At 32.7% G+C, this 18,206-nt stretch overlaps 1 protein-coding gene across 1 annotated transcript in view; it reads left to right on the forward strand.

The window, feature by feature from the left end:
* LOC135970466 (protein eyes shut homolog) overlaps positions 1-18,206 on the forward strand; it is a 118,896-nt gene that overhangs the window by 15,092 nt on the left and 85,598 nt on the right. The window contains exon 4 of the mRNA XM_065543108.1: positions 12,685-12,830. Coding sequence (XP_065399180.1) covers positions 12,685-12,830 — 146 coding nt within the window. The remainder of the gene's footprint in view (positions 1-12,684; positions 12,831-18,206) is intronic.

Here is an 18,206-nt window from a genome sequence, read left to right on the forward strand (position 1 = left end):
TTTCTCCTTCACTTATGAACCTTAGTTTGGCTGGATATGAAATTTTGGGTTGAAAATTCTTTTCTTTAAGAATGTTAAATATTGGCCCCCACTCTCTTCTGGCTTGTAGGTTTTCTGCAGAGAGATCTGCTGTTAGTCTGATGGGCTTCCCTTTGTGGATAACCTGACCTTTCCCTCTGGCTGCCCTTAAGATTTTTTCTTTCACTTCAGCCTTGGAGAACCTGATGATTATTTGTCTTGGGGTTGCTTTTCTCGAGGAGTATCTTTGTGGTGTTCTCTGTATTTCCTGAATTTGAATGTTGGCCTGTCTTGCTAGGTGGGGAAGTTCTCCTGGATAATATCCTGAAGCATGTTTTCCAATTTAGTTCAATTCTCCCTGTCACTTTCAGGTACACCAATCAAACATAGGTTTAGTCCTTTCACATAATCCCATATTTCTTGTAGGCTTTGTTTGTTCCTTTTCATTCTTTATTCTACAATCTTGTCTTCTTACTTTATTTCATTAAGTTGATTTTCAGTCTCTGATATCCTTTCTTCCACTTGATCTATTCAGCTATTGATACTTGTGTATGCTTCACAAAGTTCTCGTGCTGTGTTTTGCAGCTTTATCAGGTCATTTATGTTCTTCTCTAAACTGGTTATTCCTCTAACATTTTATCAAGGTTCTTAGCTTCCTTGCATTGGGTTAGAACACGCTTTTTTAGCTCGGAGGAGTTTGTTATTACCCACCTTCTAAAGCCTACTTCTGTCAATTCGTCAAACTCATTCTCCATCCAGTTTTGTTCCGTTACTGGTGAGGAATTGTCATCCTTTGGAGGAGAAGAGGCATTTTGGTTTTTAAAATTTTCAGCCTTTTTGTGCTGGTTTTTCCACATCTTTGTGGATTTATTTACCTTTGGTCTTTGCTGTTGGTGACCTTTTGAGAGAGTTTCTGCATGGCCATCTTTTCTGTTGATGTTGATGCTATTGCTTTCTGTCTGTTAGATTTCCTTGTAACAGTCAGGACCCTCTTCTGCAGGTCTGCTGGAGTTTGCTGGAGGTCCACTCCAGACCTTGTTTGCCTGGGTATCACCAGTGGAGGCTGCAGAAAAGCAAATATTGCTTTCTGCCCGTTCCTCTGGAACTTCATCCCAGAGGAGTACCCGCCAGATGCCAACCAGAGCTCTCCTGTATAAGGTGTCTGTCAACCCCTGTTGGGCCCTGGACCTACTTGAGGCAGTCTGTTCTTTAGGAGAGCTTGAGCACTGTGCTGGGTGATGCGCTGCTCTTTTCAGAGCTGGCAAGCAGGAACGTTTAAGTCTGCTAAAGATGCTCCAGCAACCGTCCCTTCCCTCAGGTGCTCTGTCCCAGGGATATGGGACTTTTATTCATAAGCCCCTGACTGGGGCTACTGCCTTTCTTTCAGAGATGCCCTGCCCAGAGAAGAGTTTTCTAGAGAGGCAGTCTGGCTACAGTGGCTTTGAAGTGCTATGGTGGGCTCCCCTCAGTCCAAACTTCCTGATGGGCTTTGTTCACACTGTGAGGGGAAAACTCCCTACTCAAGCCTCAGTAATGGCCCCTCCCCCAACTAAGCTCCAGCATCCCAGGTGGACTTCAGACTGCTGTGGTGGCAGTGCAAATTTCAAGCCAGTGGATCTTAGGTTGCTGGGCTCTGTAGGGGTGGGATCTGCTGAGGAAGACCACTTGACTCCCTGACTTCAGTCCCCTTTCCGTGGGAATGAAGGGCTCTGTCTTGCTGGCGTTTCAGGTGCCACTGGGATACAGAAAAAAGAAAAAAAGAAAAAAAAAAAACTCCTGCAGTTAGCTTGGTGTCTGCCCAAATGGCCACCCAGTTTTTTCCTTGAAACCCAGGGTCCTTGTGGTGTAGGCACCTGAGGGAACCTCCTGGTCTGTGGGTTTCAATGACCGTGAGAAAAGCATAGTGTTTGCACCAGATAGCACTGCCCCTCACAGCAAGGTCCCTCCAGGCTTCCCTTGGTTAGGGGAGGGAGGCCCCTGACCCCTTGCACTTCCCAGGTGAGACAATACCCCACCCTGCTTCTGCTTGCCTTCTGTGGTCTGCACCCACTATCTAACCAGTCCCAAGGAGATGAACTGGGTACCTCAATTGGAAATGCAGAAATCATCTGCCTTCTGCATTTGTCTCTCTGGGAGACGCAGACCTGAGCAATTCCTATTCCGCCATCTTGCTGAGTCAGCATCTGCTCTTTAATGTTTTTTTCTTCTTATTGCTTTGTAAGAATCCTTATATATGATTTTTTAAATGTCTTTCTTAGTTGTATTTATTGAATATAAGTTCTTATTGAAAGAGACACTTCACCTTTATAAGTTATATGTACTAAAACTTAATTTTAATATATTTGAATTAATCTATTACTTAGTATATGGTTTGCAAGTTTCATCTTATTTAACTTTTCTTTACACTAGGATGAAAGGATTTTTCCCCTATATTTCCTTTTAAAATAATTAAAATGTTCTTTATATGTAGATGCATCAGGCATATTGTATGTATGAGTATGGGTATAAAGTATTCTTATCTCATTCTTTACACACTTAAAAAACAAACATAGATTCTTAAGTTTATTTTTTTATATAAATAAGTTCATCATTTACTCACTGATCTGTAGTGCCTTCTTGGTTGCAGATCATGTTTCCACATATGAATATGTCTATTTCTCTATTTCTGTCCTGTTGCTTTAGTTCAGTTACTCATCCATGTGCTAGTGTCATGAATCTTAATTACTTACCTTTGAAATATCTCAATACTAGTAGGGCTACTTAATCTTCAGGCAGCTTTAGATATTGCGGCAATTTCTTCTGTTAGAATCAACTTGTATTCTTTTTTTTTTATTATTAGTATTTTATTATTTTTTTTTATTAGTATTATACTTTAAGTTCTAGGGTACATGTGCATAACGTGCAGGTTTGTTACACATGTATACTTGTGCCATGTTGGTGTGCTGCACCCATCAACTCGTCAGCACCCATCAACTCGTCATTAACATCAGGTATAAGTCCCAATGCAATCCCCGGTGTGTGATGTTCCCCTTCCCGAGTCCAAGTAATCTCATTGTTCAGTTCCTACCTATGAGTGAGAACATGCAGTGTTTGGTTTTTCTTGGGATGATTTGCTGAGAATGATGGTTTCCAGCTGCATCCATGTCCCTACAAAGGACATGAACTCATCCTTTTCTATGGCTGCATAGTACTCCATGGTGTATATGTGCCACATTTTCTTAATCCAGTCTGTCACTGATGGACATTTGGGTTGATTCCAAGTCTTTGGTATTGTGAATAGTGCCGCAATGAACATACGTGTGCATGTGTCTTTATAGCAGCATGATTTATAATCCTTTGGGTATATACCCAGTAATGGGATGGCTGGGTCATATGGTACTTCTAGTTCTAGATCCTTGAGGAATCGTCATACTGTTTTCCATAATGGTTGAACCAGTTTACAATCCCACCAACAGTGTAAAAGTGTTCCTATTTCTCCACATCCTCTCCAGCACCTGTTGTTTCCTGACTTTTGAATGATTGCCATTCTAACTGGTGTGAGATGGTATCTCATTGTGGTTTTGATTTGAATTTCTCTGACGGCCAGAGATAACGAGCATTTTTTCATGTGTCTGTTGGCTGTACGCATGTCTTCTTTTGAGAAATATCTGTTCATATCCCTTGCCCACTTTTTGATGGGGTTGTTTTTTTCTTGTAAATTTGTTTGAGTTATTTGTAGGTTCTGGATATTAACCCTTTGTCAGATGAGTAGATTGCAAAAATTTTCTCCCATTCTGTAGGTTACTTGTTCACTCTGATGGTAGTTTCTTTTACTGTGCAGAAGCTCTTCAGTTTAATTAGATCCCATTTGTCAATTTTGGCTTTTGTTGCCATTGCTTTTGGTGTTTTAGACATGAAGTCCTTGCCCATGCCTGTGTCCTGAATGGTATTACCTAGGTTTTCCTCTAGGGTTTTTATGGTATTAGGTCTAACATTTAAGTCTCTAATCCATCTTGAATTAATTTTCCCATAAGGAGTAAGGAAAGGATCTACTTTCAGCTTTCTACTTATGACTAGCCAATTTTCCCAGTACCATTTATTAAATGGGGAATCTTTTCCCTATTTCTTGTTTTTCTCAGGTTTGTCAAAGATCAGATGGCTATAGATGTCTGATATTATTTCTGAGGATTCTGTTCTGTTCCATTAGTCTATATCTTTGTTTTGGTACCAGTACCATGCTGTTTTGGTTATACGTTCAAACAAGCAATTTTGATTGGAATTTCATTGAATGTGTAGGGCAATTTAAGAAAAATTGTTTTCTATTTATTTAGGGTCTTTTGAAATATCTTTAAAAAGGCATTCTGACAAATTCAAGTGGAGCTGCACTAATTAGATTACAAAATAACTAATTTTCTCTGCCATAGTTGGACTCAGGTACCAGGAGCTCTGTTTATCTATCTTCATAGAGATCCAAACTTTAGAATTGGTGAAATTTTCATCAGATCCTGTTTAAGTTTCCAACAATACTCTATCATTCCTCTCATTTTCTGTGCCCTATCTAGCTTTCTCATTGTCCAATCTGGTGAGATAAGTAGAGATGTTTGGAAACACCACCCCTACAACTTTCATTCCTTTCAAGGGGACACCAATCACTACAAGTACCATAGGAATACAAAATTGCCATCAGTTTAAAATCTCCATGGGTCTATAGGGGCAGGACAAGATCTTCCAATTGGATTTTTCTCCATAATAGCTCTTACTGTAATGTAGAAATTGTGCTGTTACTAAATATATCAACTACACTGTATATTCAAGAACTATGGGTAAAAAACAAAATCAAAGAGAAGATGTGTTTGTGGCCTCATCTGAACTGACCTCAATAATTTGTTTCTACTAGTGGATTAGTAGCATTGTAAAGTTAAGTATACTTTCAGAACCAGTATTCAGCAACTCCTAAAAGGTCTGAATATCTTTCTTTCACCAGAGAACAGTCCTACTGGTAAATAGCCTCAGATACCTCTGAGGAAGACTTCAAAAAGATACATAAAATACCTATTACTCTATTAAAGATTCCTCTTAAGAGAGTAAACCCTGATTTTCAGTTGAGTAACTGAGTCTGTGACATAGCTTAGGTCTTGGAATTGTGAAAGAGGCAGAGAATCCCTACAAAGCCAAATTGAATTATGTCTCTGTCCTCCAAAACTAGACATTTCATTGTATATACATGAGGCAGCACCATAACTAGACTGTTTATATATTTCATTTCTAAAACCCCATCATCAATTAGCCTCTGCCATAGATATCTGTGAATCAGTCCACTGATGTCCACTCTGTTTCTCTGATTTATATGCTTATTTGCTCATTTTGCATTTGATTGTCAAGCATATCCAATAGTCTATGCATTGTTAGATCTATTTTAATTAATATCATGAAACCCAATTCCATGGCAACATTCAGCACTGTCAGCAAGGATATATGAACAAGGTGATTCCTTTCCAATATCTTGACATTGGTAAACATTAGAAAACAAAAGAAATACAATGCAACATAATCATAAGCATCTATACATTACTTACTGTGAATAAATTATAGAAAAGTATATCACTTAAATATTTATTAAAATGTATGATTGAAAAAATAAGTCTCAGAATAATATGATATGTAATTCATATTTAGTGAAGTATTAAAACATATTTTAAAAAATACATAGCATCTTAAGAGTAGTAATTTTCTCCCGGTAGAGAGGAATGGAGGATAATTAATTGAATGGATGCATAGGAGTTTCATACATTTATACATGTGTGCATACATATTTATCACAGATCTCAGAGATATATATACATATATACATATATATATATATACATATATACATATATATATATATACATATATATCATATATGTGACAGATCAACTACGTTTTGTGTGTTTTCCTTAAAAAATTTTCAGCAACATGAATCAATACTAAGATGAGTTAAATATGGGTGATGGGCATACAGGTGTTAAGTATTCTATTCTTAGAAAATTACCTGGTATAAATTAGTATAATAAAAGCCATTTTCAATGAATTAAAATCTTTCAAAGATTAAAAATCAATTAGCAGCTGAAAATGAGGTAGTCACATTTGATTTTCTTATCTCTTCTTAAAGAAAGTAATTTTTATTTTTTTGAAAAACTTAATCTATGGATTAAGTACTCATTAAAAATATTTCAAGTAATCTACCAACTAATTTAAAACAAATAATTTTATAGTTAGTTCAAAGTAAATTAAACTGTTGCCACATAAACAAAAACATATTAAAAACAAGAGTTACTACATATATGCCTCATAGTTAGATTCATGTTTTTAATCTATTCTATTCTCTCTTGTGGTTATTGAAACTGTGGCCTGCAACAATTAAGACTTACCTATAGTAGCATGATTTAAAGATGAGTTTGCTGAGATATAATGACACATGAATGACAGCCCCAATTAATATACAAATCCATTGCAAAAATGAACACTGGAATTTACATTTTTCTGACACTTCATAGCATATGTTATCCAATACAACTAATGTCTTTTCAAGTCATTGCTACTAGTTCACTTAGGTCACTCACAATAGTATCTATCTACTGAAAATTTACAACTAAATAGAATTTGCAAGAACAATTACAGTAACAGTGGCTAGTCCATTTAAAGAAAACATAGAAGAAAATGTTGCAAAAGCCTGGCTGATGTGATTATCATAGCCAGATAATTATCAACAAGCATATTGTGACCATTCAGTTTGTGATGTTCACAAGTTGAGTAATTCTTCGCTGTTACAAATTTAAAAGTGATTAGTTAATATGCATTTCACCAAAAGACAAAAATCTGTTTACTCTTCTGTAATTGTTTGCCTAGAAACAGTCATCAATCCTAATGATGTTTATTCTACTAGAGAATTTACTATAACATCACTCTTTCAAATCAGATTCACACCCACATGCAATTATAATAAAAACATATAAAGACATGTTGTGAGTATGATAAATAATGTAGACATATATTTATATACAACGCAATAAAGACATGTTGCAAATATAAAATAGATTATTCATGTTCTAAGTAAAAATTGTAATTAATTATAAAGAAGTGTGGTTCATGAATGCAGTTATAATATCACAAGAAAAAAAGTAGAAATGCTTTAAAATGTAAAATAAATTCTTTCAAAATTAGAATTGCTTTAACATAGGCTAAAAAGTCCTTATCAGAAAGTTTCACATGTGACACTTTATAATTTCATTTTCTTCTTTAGAATGTAAGCTTTTTTTAAAAATTAATTTATTATTATTATACTTTAAGTTGTAGGGTACATGTGCATAACGTGCAGGTTTGTTACATATGTATACTTGTGCCATGTTGGTGTGCTGCACCCATCAACTCGTCATTTACATCAGGTATAACTCCCAATGCAATCCCTCCCCCCTCCCCATGATAGGCCCCGGTGTGTGATGTTCCCCTTCCTGAGTCCAAGTGATCTCATTGTTCAGTTCCCACCTATGAATGTAAGCTTTTAAAAAATATCTACTCAAACAAGTATGATTTAATCTTATTACAATTACATTTTAAAATCAAAACTCTTATTAAACATTCTGTTCTATATTTGGATTTTGTAATACTATTCAATCTATTTAATAATTACATTTTAAAATAACTTCAGAAGCATACAAATAGCACATCTACTTATTAATTCCTCTCCCATCTGGAATAAGAGCAAAAGTATACAAGAATAATGCAAATTAAATGTAATCGTGGCTAATTTGGGGGCTACAAATTTGTGTGATTATCTTGCATTTTTCCATCTTTTTTCAGTTTGACAATATCATTTTATGCAAATTATAGTTACTCTTCCTTATCTCTAATATGTTGAATTTTCTTGAGAAGTCACTGTTTAAATGTATCTTAGTGATTGAAAAAGTATCTTGAACACCTATTTGAAAAAGTTTAGGCCAATGCCAAATTAAACGTATGAATTATAATTTTAATACTTTGACAATATATTTGTTCGATTCTAGTAAAACTTTTGAAGTGAAAGCTTTTTATTTAAATGAGAAATGTTTATTTCAACAAAAATACATATTTCATGGTCTTAATTGTTCTCTCAAGATAGAAGACATTATTATATATGTATATTTTAAAAGCTATTAAAATTGAGTTTATCAAAGGAAAATATACTTTAGGGACATTTAACATAAAATGCAATACTTACCGTACATTTGACTGGATCCCTTAGGACATTAATAAAAATCAGGTTTACTTTTAATTTTTCTCTAGCCTTATTAGAGGCGGTTCACATCAAGGGACCCTCAGCAGGTAATAGTGAAAGGAAAATTATACCAAAGCTGAAGTAATTGCACACTATAGTCAGAGGCCATTAGGGGGAAAAATTTGGTAAGGATGTTTTCAGACATACCCTATACACTTTTATTTATTTATTTTTTTTAACGTTTTGAAGGGCCAATGTTAAGTGCATAGTGAAAACGTCCCAGGTACTCCAGCATTGTGCTTGCCCTTCCTATTAGAGACAGGGAACAGGAAGAGAGCAGGGTGGGGCAGGTGGAGGGAGGCAAGGAGAAAGAGAAAATGCGAACATTTACATTTTTCTGGGAAAGCAGAGACAAGGATTAAAGGTAGATGCTCTGTTCTAGAGTCAAATGTTATTTTCACACAAATTTGCCCTCATATTGTTTAGCGTGTTGGAAAGTAAGAAACATAAGTTGAATATTTTCTGTAAACTGTTTCACCGGGGCTGCTGTTAATAGTGGGTCGATGATTTTTCTCTTTGATCTCTACAAAATTTTAGATGCCATTCAGAAAACTTCCAAATGGACTCTGGAATCCCAGGGCCTTTTCGCATCATTATTAACAAAGCAGGGACCCCCAACATTCCAGTTGAACAGGCATCTGTGGGTTAACAGAATCTTGAAATTTAATAATGCTTGGAATTTATTTTATGTAAAAGTAAAGCATATTTTTGCTATGTTGAAAAGTTCAGATTTCAGGAGTAGTTTAGAAAATGAGAAAAAATAATAGTCTTGGAATGAGAGCAAAAAGGAAAGAAAGGTTATTGAAATAGAAGCGAAGCATTCTTTGAAGAAAGGATCATTATCATTCTTATTATTAAAAATAATTCTTCACATAGTTATCTGTATGCCAAAAACTTTAGAAAAATAAACTTCTGTAAGTCTTGAGATAGTACATGTATGTTTATTTACTGTGTGACATCACTCTCAAAATCAGAAGTGTAAGGTATGTATTTGAGATTCATAAAATAAGTTACACGATAAATGTTAAAGAACAAACAAAAAAGCAGAACTTTTTCAGAAGTTCATTTTAAATTAGGGTAAATATATTTGAAGGATGGCGATGGAAGCAAAAAATGCATATAACATTTAGTAAAAACTATCAAAGGGTTCAAAAGGCACAATTCAGAAGGAAATCATAATTGAAAAAAACAAGAATTCGGGGTAGGTGTCAAAATCTGAATCTCTTGGTGTATCTTCAAGATAACTATACAGACAAAAAAAATTAACATTCGGCAAAACCTACATCTTCATCATGACAAAAAGACATTTCACAAAAATTGCCCATTAACTTATGGAACAAGTAAGTAACTACATTTAAGATAATGAAAATAATATTTCTTGTTATTTAAAAAAGTAATTTCAGATAAAGAAATAGACCGGATTAAAATGAACCCTGTTGTGTTAAATTATGATTGGAGTGTTTGGTATGAGCTCATGCATTCCTATGTATGTGTTTAAAACACACACAAACACAAACATGCACAAAGATACAGAAATAGACTATGTATGTATACACAAACACAGTTATATACATACAACTATATGTGTACATACATATGCCAATGTATCCATACATGTAGCTATATTTATACATATAGTGATGGACGTATCAATAATTTAATTTCTAAGTAATATCCTTCACTTAAAGAAACCAGGGCTCCTGAAAAAAATGCCTGATGCCAAATCTAGGACAGAGAATGCATTAAGGTAAACCTGGAACATCTTGTGCTAGAAAGTGGGAATGATCAAAGAATGAGGATATGTGGAAAGAAAAGAGAAGCCAGCTTGAAGAGCTTCCCTTAGCTAAATCTCTGACAAATTAAACATTAAAATAAATAGTAATTATTACATATTTTTTCCATTGAGAAAATAAAAATCCATGAGTCCATATTGATACAAAATCATTGAAAAAATGAATGAATAAATGAAGATACTCTTTCTAAAAGTAGAATGTAAACTAGTAAAAGAAGCACAAAGGTGATGGGTGCTGACGAGTTGATGGGTGCTGACGAGTTGATGGGTGCAGCACACCAACATGGCACAAGTATACATATATGACAAACCTGCACGTTATGCACGTGTACCCTAGAACTTAAAGTATAATAATAATAATAATAATAATAATAATAATTTTAAAAAAAGAAAAGCACCATTTGGCAAAAAGTATGGAGAAAATTTACTCAGACAAGAATCATTAATGAAGAGCATCTCTGGTTTTTTAGTGGTCCAGATTTCCAGATTTTAGGGTACTTGGGTACTGATTGATCATGATACTACTAAAGAATCATTTGTATTAATAGAAAACAAAATTTGGGTGGCAAAAGACAAGATATGTTATGATTTTCTGATTTTCAAAATGAGAGAGAGAGAAAATTCTATAGAGTAAATGAGTAAACTACTATTTAGAAAAAATTGAGACAATCGGTGGTGATTATCATAAAACACTGAAAAAGCAAGATATCTCAAAATAATTCTCTAGTATTCAATATTTCAAAATATAAATTAGATTTTGAAACTTCTACAAATATAATAGAACTGTTAGAAGTACATGAAAGAAATACATAAATTGAAAGTCATTATTTCTTTTTATAACAATATAACATTTTTAAATTTGCCAATATGAAAAAAAAAATCATTTCTTGAGATACTTTTCACTACTATTTTTGAGAATTCTGTGTCCAATTCCTATCTATTCTGTGATTCCTTGGAATCATCATTAATTCAGTGAGAACACAAAGTAGCAGTCAAAGACAGTATTATTAACAAATCTATTGATTTTAGTAAGGCATTTGGTAGGTTCATTACATTACCTCTCACTAGATGGGGAGATATTCGCAAAATAAATAAGATGGAGAAAAGCAGTTTGACTATTTGAACAAAAATTCAAGAAGTTAGTAATTGGATTAGTGTTACTCTAAAAAGGTGATTATAGTAATTTCCCTAGTCACATGAAGAACTCTTGGGAAATACTCTATTCTTTCACCCAGTATCCCATTGCACATGACATTTTAATGCCTTCTGTCCAACTGGTACAAAGATTCCTTACTGTTTCTTTTTCTATTAATTTTATTTTTAATTTACACATAATTATAACATTTATGTGTTGTGCTATTTTGATACATTAATACATTGTATCATTATACTACATAATATATTGTATTACAGCAGATTTGTTCATTCATTTGTAATGAACAAATCAGGATAATTAGCATAGAGATCACCTCAAACATTCATGATTTCTTTGTGGTGAAAACATTCAAAATTTTCTACTCTAGCTATTTTGAATATACAATACCTTACTGTTTACTACAGTCACTATACTATGCGATAGGACACCAAATTTATTCTTCCTTTCTAAGGGTAACTTTGCACCCATCAATCAACCTTTCCTATCCCCTCTTCCCTGCTGTCTGGCTTATTTTACTTAAGAGATGAATGAATAAAAAATGCGTAGTATACGTAAACAATGAACTACTCTTCAGCCATATAAAGGAATGAATTCCTGTTATTTGTAACAACATACATGAACCCGGAGGACATTATTGTAAATGAAATATATCTGGCACAGAAAGACAAATACTGCATGTTTTCACTCATATACAGAATTTTAAAACCCTGATCCCACTCCTTTATTAATACTGAGTAAGAACTTTTCTGTCACCTCTTCTCTAGCAGTTAGCCGTGCTTTCATGAGACCTGTCTCAATTGATATGTATCTACTGTAATGTTTTCACATCTGTATTCCTGTTCTGTTCCTGAGACTTTCAAAAGCAGGCTCAAGTTTAATTTACACTTGAATATGGGTACATGACTAATGCCTAATGCCTGGTGCTCAATTAATTAATGTCGGTTGAAGAAGTACAAGAAGGAGCCTGGAGGATGTTAGACTTCTGTGGTTATAAAATGATGAAAGAAGTTAATTAAGAAGAGTTTCCTCAAAAAATCTAAATAAAAATCTAGCTCAAAAACATTTTATGGAAAGTTTCTAGAGCTTCTTTATCTAGACTTCTAAAAGGAAAAAGTATGAAGAGATATTTTTGCTAAGTATACAGTTTTGATCAGTTTAATATATCCTTTGGAAATTATTTCTATATTTTGATACTAGTATTCATCAGGTTACAGTAATTATTTACCCAACACATTGTTTTTCAAAATTTCACACATCAAGAACATTTGAGCAGAACAAAATTTTGCAAGGGGAATTGCTATATTTTTTCAAAGAAAACATGAAATATATATATTATTTATTTCAATTAAGTCAAATGTCTTACATTTAAAATACAAATATGAATCATATATAATAAATGATTATCATTGTTACATGGATATTTCTAATTTTTCCACTTTTTTCCAGATTTTTTTGTAATTGTGAACCTGGGTACCATGGGCCCTTCTGTGAACTTGAAGTAAATAAATGTAAAATCTCACCTTGTCTAGATGAAGAAAATTGTGTCTACAGGACTGATCGATACAACTGCCTCTGTGCCCCTGGTTATACAGGTAAATCCATATCTGCCCCTGTGTAACAACATATTGCTGTCTGCAAGCAAAAGGAAACCTCATATTTATACTCCAAAACCTGAAATAACCTGCCAGATGCAAACAGGGTAAAAATGTCAAGAGATACTTTGTCTCTTATAAAAGAAATTAATAAGAAGTAAAATTATGTGTTTTATTTTCAATTTATTAATTCCTAAGATTAGATTTTAAGTTATCTTACATTTTTATCTTTTACAGTAAATTTAATTTAGTATGTTTGCGTGGCTATAATATAGGAAAAAGTATTTCTGTATGGATAATCTGAGAGAAATAACATTATTATATCTGTTACACAACTGTCATTTCTAAAATACATTTAGCATTAAAAACATTTATATAAAAAAGACAGCCATTGTAAATTCAAAGGTAAAGCAAAAGAAGATTGGAATTAGCCGTCAACATCAATTATTTCACGATATAAATTTTATCCAGACATAAAGGCAAAAGTCATCAAGGAGCTCATAGAAGGTAGAGGCATTAGCCCTCTAAATTTCTGGTGAGAAATTGCATTTACAAAATACAAAAAGCTATATTGTTTTAGTTTTGGCATACTAGTATTAATGATGTGGGACTAACAATAATACAGTTTTTGTGTTATTTTATTTCATATTTATTTTCTTCACACGATTCCCACAGATACTATGATAATGTATTTAAATCTCAAATCTCAGTTTATTAACATCTGATTTGTGCAGCATTAAAATCATATGGATTTCTATCCTAAGGGATGAGTAGTTAAATACATCTAATATTAGGTTCTCTGCCAGTGGGAATAAAATAATACTAGACAAATGGAAATTATATTGGCAAGCAAAAATGGTAAGGAACTAGAAGTATTTCCAGAGAATAAGTTATCAAAAGGTGAGAGAAAGTTACATGACCTTAAAAAGAACTATGCAGGTGTCTTTTCTGAGAAATCTTGATGCCTTCAGAGGTTATCTTGGTTACAAATCTTATATACACAAAAACTATCAGATTAAGTTAATACTTCCTAAAAAATATCATTTTCTGCAAAGTTCATTACATATAATAAATAAGACACATTAAATTTCAGCTATAAAACAATGTGCTTTCACATTGCCTATTATCTCCAAAATTATTGAGCTATCACTGTAGAACCATATATATCCACTTAGCAGTACCATTCACCTTGCTGTTGTTACTGCTGCTAGAAGTGCTAAAATAAAAAAATAACACACTGAGCTCAACATGACTAAGAAACACATTTTGTAAAATTATTTGTTATAATACCTTGCTCTGATATTTTAAATATATCTTAACATTTGAAAGATTAACATGTTCTTTATTTTTCTTGTAATAACCTCTCTCATTTCAAAATATGGTACTTAGCATTGTTTTAAAATGATATTATCTAAGATGTTACCATTTAAGATGTTTTAATATATGTTTGCATATTGGTACAGCTACAAGTAAAAGAAAACTCAATTAATTATTGTCCTTAATAGATAGGGTTCATTTTTTCTTACATAATAAGAATTCTGTAGGTAGACAGCTACTGGTTGTTGGTCCAGCGACTTGATAGTACCAGAATGGGGTAATGGTTTTCTTAGTTTACAATTCATGATTATAGGCTCGCGTATTCAGAATTGCTGCTGCAATGACTTAAGTCATTATTTCTACACTTGAGTCAAAGGAAAAGAGTGGTGCTAACTGCATTGAGTCTTTATATAAGGAGAACCTTTTTTGAATAACAATTAAAACCTGCTAATATGTCATTGAGCAAAACTGACTCACATGTTCATTTTTAGGTTCAGTGGAAGGTAAGAAATTAAAAGTGTACCACTTTCAGAATTTACAGTTGAATATAGAAAAAATATTATGAAATATGTGTTACAGTTTGGTTTCAAACCAAGAAAGATATATGACTGGACATTCAAAAATAAGTTTTCCGCCTCAAGAAAGTTACATGTATTTGTTTTTCTGTACATGCTCTTTTGACATTCAAATTGACCTTCTCTGTCATGCATGGACAGATAAAGCTTTTCCTTATTCTCAGACACTTAATAGCATTTATTTTTCTTAGCCTTCTCTGGAAATCTTTTTTTTTTTTTTTTTTTTTTTTTTTTCCCAAGGCTCCTGAAGCATTACTGTTTTGTGAGATGTTTAAATCTATTCATTGTTAGGTTGTTCCATTTCAAGAGAGTCATGACACTGCAAGGTTTTACTTGAAGAATCTTAAACTTTGAAACACAAGGATGTTACACTTTTGTATATTTTTCAAGATCATACATCTGGTAGTGACAGAGCCAGAACCAAAATATACATCCCTCTCTATTCCAGTTTTATTTCTACTCTAGCTTTGTTCCATCAGAAAAAAAACACAATTTGAATAAAATGGTATTAGTGATATAGAAGAAAGATAAAATAATGTTAAATACAATATTAAATAGGTTAAAATTTGGTAACCAAATATATTATTCAGAAAAAATTAGCTTTGCCTACACCTATGAATATACTTAACCAAGTTATTAAGGATATAAATTTTTCAAGACTCTGACCAGGAAAGTTTATGATTCTTAATTATCTAAATCAGAGCATTCTTTAAAGAACACATTAAATGATATGTACACAAGCTATCAATGATTAACTCAATACTTCTTTATTTTATTCTTTGTATTCTATTAGCTGTTGAGATTTTGTGATGATCAAGGCTGACATGGTTCTTATTCTTATGGAGACTTGTGGTATCTAGAATTGGGAAAAGATAATAAACATTTACAAAGTTGACTATTTAAAGCCATTCTATAATTAATTTATCTAGAGTATTCTTAATTAAACACTATCACAAATATAGTCCAAATTTACACATGTAGTGAGTTGACTGAATTTAATGAACAGGAAGTACACAAGTGATGGCATATAATCAAAGGCTTATGTTTTCTTTTGCAAAATATATAAATCAGTTTATCAGTAGATTTGCAGTATTGTCTAACTGTCTTTCCTAAAGAATATTGGCTTATGAATTTGAGTTTTAATTATTAGTGATTTAAATTTAGGAAAGATGAATATAAACAATAAATTTACATTGCTTTCTAAAATAGTCATTCACTCATTTAGCAAGAAGTTGCCTCTTAACTAGACACAGTTATATATTATTAATCTGTAGATAAAAGTTTACGAACTTGTGCTTAAGGACTTTAAATATGATTACATGTAGTCATGTCTACATCTGTGTTTATATCTATAATAATATTTATATATCTGCGAGAAAAGTATAAATATTTTTAAAATGCCTAAGTCCTATCTTAGAAATAATAACTTTGATAATAATGTCATGTAGAAAACATATACAATTCAATAGTTCAGAATAATAAAATATAATTATGTTTGCTTCTAAGTGATGCATGTTTTTTCTTGGATATGTTTCGTATACACATGCAAACATATGACTATATTCAGTTATAATATTTTCTGCTTGAGATAAATAAGCTTTTTTCTGAATATATTTTTTGCCAAATGTCCAATCTACATAAGAAGTAAAACAATCTGCTTTGAGTATATGGATAAAGAAGCATAGTTTGGTAAAATATGGACAATTGACCAATTGTACATTTTTGGTTACTGTAAAGATATTATTATCATATTGTTTCTGCTGCCTAAAATATTCCATTTATCCTATTGCAAGTACTGACCCTCATACCATAACTCAGATGCAACTTTCTATAGGAATCTTTTCTTAGACTCTTGGCTTCTGTTATTTTCTTCTATATCACCCATTTTATCCACTGAACTTATTATAGTTTTGTGAAATTCTGATTTAGTTATCAGTTCATCTGAGGAGACTCCCCAACTCTACTTGCTCACCATTTTATCTCTTCTCTCCATCAAAGTTTAGTCTACTCTGGTACAATTTGTCACCTGAGTTCCTAGTTTAACAAGATGTATTAAAATAGAATAAAAAGATAATTAAGTGAATGGGAAATAAAAGATGTAAAAACAATTTCTAATTTCTAATTACATATTATGCATCTGTAATAATTTAAACACAAAGGGTTTAGTGTTTATTTTTTGTTTGATTGATAACTATAAGTCTATAGACATAAACATTTTGGGAAATATTTGGTATTTGATTATATTTAGCTTTAGATTAATAGTAATAACTTCTCTTTGTCAAGGACAGCAACATTATTAACATAGCATTTACCATTTCCTTTTTCTGTTAGTGTAGGCAGGAGCTACATTAAACAGGCAACTGAATTGTGCTCAACCACTTTTCCCTTATGTGACAAGATTTAAAATTCACTTTCACAACTCAAATGTGCAAAAATATGTTATTTCTGTCATAATGAATTCCATATAATGTATGGGTCTAATTCCATCTAACAGAAGAAAATGTCAATGTGCCAAGTCAACATGTGACTTTTTCAAGACAAAATTCAGTTATATCAGTTTTGAAGTTGAATATCTTTTTTATTCAGAGATCCGTCACTCTTTTGCTCTGTTTAATCTGGACGCAATGGAGAAAGACATTATCCCTGGTGTTTGGGTACTGTGTACTGGTATAGACTCTTGACTTCCATGGTCTCTTCCATGGGCTTTGCTCACTATGTCCAAGCTGTCTCATCCTCATTTCAAATCCAAAACCTCATTATAAAATTGCCTTTATCACTTAGAACTCTCAAATCCATTTCTCTTTTATCAAAAGCTGGATCTTACACATTGAAATTGCACTTTGAAAAATGATGTTTATTTCCTTGAATTACAAACATTAATAGTACTTTTAATTAACTTATTTTATAGACTGTCTTTGGCTTTTCTTAAAACAATGTTTATTTAAGTAAGCCCTTATATCAGCTTAAATGCCAAGAGGAACAATTACAAAGAAGGAATAAAACTCACAGGGTTTACTATTGAAGATTTATATTCTAGATTTACTATCCAGATGCAAATGTTAATAGCCAGTATCTTACTTTATTGAGTTATAACCACTAATGAATGCAGAATACAATTGCATTTTCTATTTGCTAATGTCACAAATGTGCATGTGCCTCTTATGTCCCAAGCCTTGTTGAAAGCCCTCAGTAAAGTCTGGTGAACATAACAGAGAAGGTCCGCTACCCTAAAAGAGCTTATGTTCCGGTAAAGAGAGATATTGAACAAAATCCAACTAAATATGTAAGGTAATCGGTGATAGTTATAAAGGATATGAACAAAATGTATAACTGAATATATTCATTCAGATTGCTAACAAAGAAACGCTGAAATATCAAAATACAATGGCTAAGAAGTTGAATTTTCCCACAGATGACATTCCAGATGTTTAGACTTGGCACAGTGAATCTGTTATACAACATCATTCAGACCTTAGTCTCCTGC

Source organism: Macaca fascicularis, chromosome 4, assembly GCF_037993035.2.
Source record: "Macaca fascicularis isolate 582-1 chromosome 4, T2T-MFA8v1.1".
Classification (NCBI taxonomy): Eukaryota; Metazoa; Chordata; class Mammalia; order Primates; family Cercopithecidae; genus Macaca; species Macaca fascicularis.